This window comes from Gavialis gangeticus, unplaced genomic scaffold, assembly GCF_001723915.1.
Source record: "Gavialis gangeticus isolate Ggan-Ray unplaced genomic scaffold, GavGan_comp1, whole genome shotgun sequence".
NCBI lineage: Eukaryota > Metazoa > Chordata > Crocodylia > Gavialidae > Gavialis > Gavialis gangeticus.
Genome location: NW_017729033.1, coordinates 12,153,218 through 12,155,657, shown reverse-complemented (window position 1 = coordinate 12,155,657; position 2,440 = coordinate 12,153,218). Strand labels below are relative to the sequence as shown.

The window sequence follows — 2,440 nt, the reverse complement described above, 5'->3', positions numbered from 1 at the left end:
CATTCCAAACTATGCTACCATCTCTAACATAATGATTGGGCAGCTGATCTCACAAGGGATCTCTAAATTCTGCTACAATATGATAAGCCCAGTTTGACTGGGCTGGGCTTTGGTTATGGCGAGTACAGTAGAACCCCATTTTATGTGTATTCGACTTACCTGAGTCTCGCATTTATGCAAATTAATATTAGCACCTAAGTAGAAAAATACACCCCAAGATGCGCATCATTCACATATATACGTGAGATGCACAGACTGAGTCAAATGGAGTTACGCGCAGCTTGGGTTCCCAAGCAGGGTTCTGGATTCAGGATTCAGCCTCAGTGTCACCATTGTGTTCAAGATGAATGCTTTGAATACTGATTCTACAAGTACTCCCACCTCTACAAGGAAAAGAAAAGCTATAACTTTGGAAGAAAAACTTGAAGTTGTGAAGAGATACGAAAGAAGTGAGAAGACAAAGGAAATTAGGTATGCTACAGGGCTCAGTGAGTCAACTCTCTGTACAATTATGGACAATGTGGAGAAAATTAGGGAGTCCAGTAACAGTGCTACACGTTTATCTATGGCCTGTGTTTCATTGACAAGGCTGGCCATCATGGAGAAAATGGAACACAAGTTGACAACATGGACTGAGCACCAGAATCAAGAACACATGCCGCTTTTGACCCAGGTGATTCAAGCAAAGGCACGCGGCATTTATGAAGTGTTGAAGTGTGATGATCCTGAAGCCAAGCCATTTAATGCAAGTGCCAGATGGTTTGATAGATTTAAAGCACACCATGGATTTCATAATCTCAAACTGGCGGGCGAAGCAGCAGCTGCTGATAAAAGTGCTGCAAATAAATTTCCTTCAATCCTACAGGCTGCCATTGAGGAAGAAAAAAAGCTATGATCTGAGGCAAGTTTTCAACTTGGATGAAACCAGACTCTTGTAGAAACAAGTTGTACATTTATCCACGTCGAGGGGAGAACTGCCCCAGGGTTCAAGGCCGTGAAGGATCGCTGTACACTGCTGCTTAGAGTGAATGCAGCTGGTGACTTCAGGCTCAAACTGTTGATCGTTTACCATGCTGAAAACCCTCAGGCGCTTAAAGATTATGCAAAGGGGCACCTGCCTGCTTATTGGAGAGCCAAGGGGAAAGGATGGGTTGCTGGATCTTTGTTTGACGATTATTTTTCCAGTCTGCTGCATTTGGAATTGAGGGCTTATTGTGACAGGCAAAATCTGCCTTTCAAAATTCCACTGCTTCTTGATAATGCTCCAGGACACCCCCCAAGGCTTGGCAACCTCAGCGAGAACATTAAGGTGCTGTTTTTGCCACCAAACACAACGTCGCTCATCCAGCCCATGGGTCAGGGCATTATTCGAGCTTTCAAGAGCTATTACTGACAGAGGACCTTCAAGAAGCTTATCAATGAGACAGAACCAAAACAATTTTGGAAGGCATTTAACATCAAGATGGCCATAGACATCATCGAAGATGCCTGAAATGATGTTACTCAGCAGTGCCTTAATGGTGTCTGGAAGAACATCTGGCCTACTGTTGTGATTGATTTCTGAGGCTTTGCTGCTGATGAATTTATTAGTGATGAAAGCATGAGATCATCAAGATGGCTAAGAGTGTGGGCTTTGAGCAGGACAACGAGGAAAACATGGCTGAGCTGCTCGATTCCCATAGGGAGGAACTCTCAAATGAGGATCTTGAGTTGGATAGGGAGTGCCATGAAGACGAAGAGCCCATGGAAGAAAATGAAAGGCCCTCCCCCCCGGGTTCTCATGATGAAAGGCATGGCTGATGCGTTCAAACTTCTGGAAGGTTACCTAGCCTTCTTTGATGAAAATGACCCCAGTTGTGAAAGAAGTACTAAGGTTGCCAGGCTGATGAAGGAAGCCAATGCCTACTATGTGGAGCTTTACAGGGAGAAGTGACTCTGCTCAGTGCAGTCTTCCTTGGACAAGTTCTTCAGGAAGCAAGACAGCACTATCTCGACTCAATCAATCGACTCTCAGCCCTCCACTTCTGGGGGAGAGATATCACTGCAGTATTTTGATGTGTTCAATCTGAATGAAGACTCGGTTCCCCATTGATGGGTACATTTAAGATTGTTGCATATCCATTTTGTATTCTTTTATTCTTTTACTTATAATGTAAATGAATAAATATGTTTACAATATGTTTTTGTAACATAATAAATAAAGTATTGGTTGGAAAAGGTTGTATTTGGTGCCTGTGGTATCATAAATGTGAGATCCAAGGAACACAACCCCTCACTTTTCTATTATTTCCTATGAGAAAATTCACCTTGAGTTCCGTGGATTGGTGATAAGCAAAGTTTCTCAGGAACGCAATATATGCGTAAGTCGGGGTTCTACTGTAGGCCAGGAGGTGCGCTACCTGCCTTCTGGCCTGGGCCAGTGCAGCCCTTCACCTGCCTT

At 43.7% G+C, this 2,440-nt stretch overlaps 1 protein-coding gene across 1 annotated transcript; it reads left to right on the top strand.

The window, feature by feature from the left end:
• Positions 1-343: 343 nt before the first annotated feature.
• On the top strand, positions 344-895 carry LOC109303601 (CENPB DNA-binding domain-containing protein 1-like). The gene has a single exon (XM_019525805.1). It carries the CDS (start codon positions 344-346, stop codon positions 893-895), a length of 552 nt encoding a protein of 183 aa, XP_019381350.1.
• The last annotated feature ends 1,545 nt before the right edge of the window (positions 896-2,440 follow it).

Bases quoted from the DNA above. Each gene is read 5' to 3' on its own strand.
- LOC109303601 (XM_019525805.1), top strand. From the start codon at position 344: ATGAATGCTTTGAATACTGATTCTACAAGTACTCCCACCTCTACAAGG.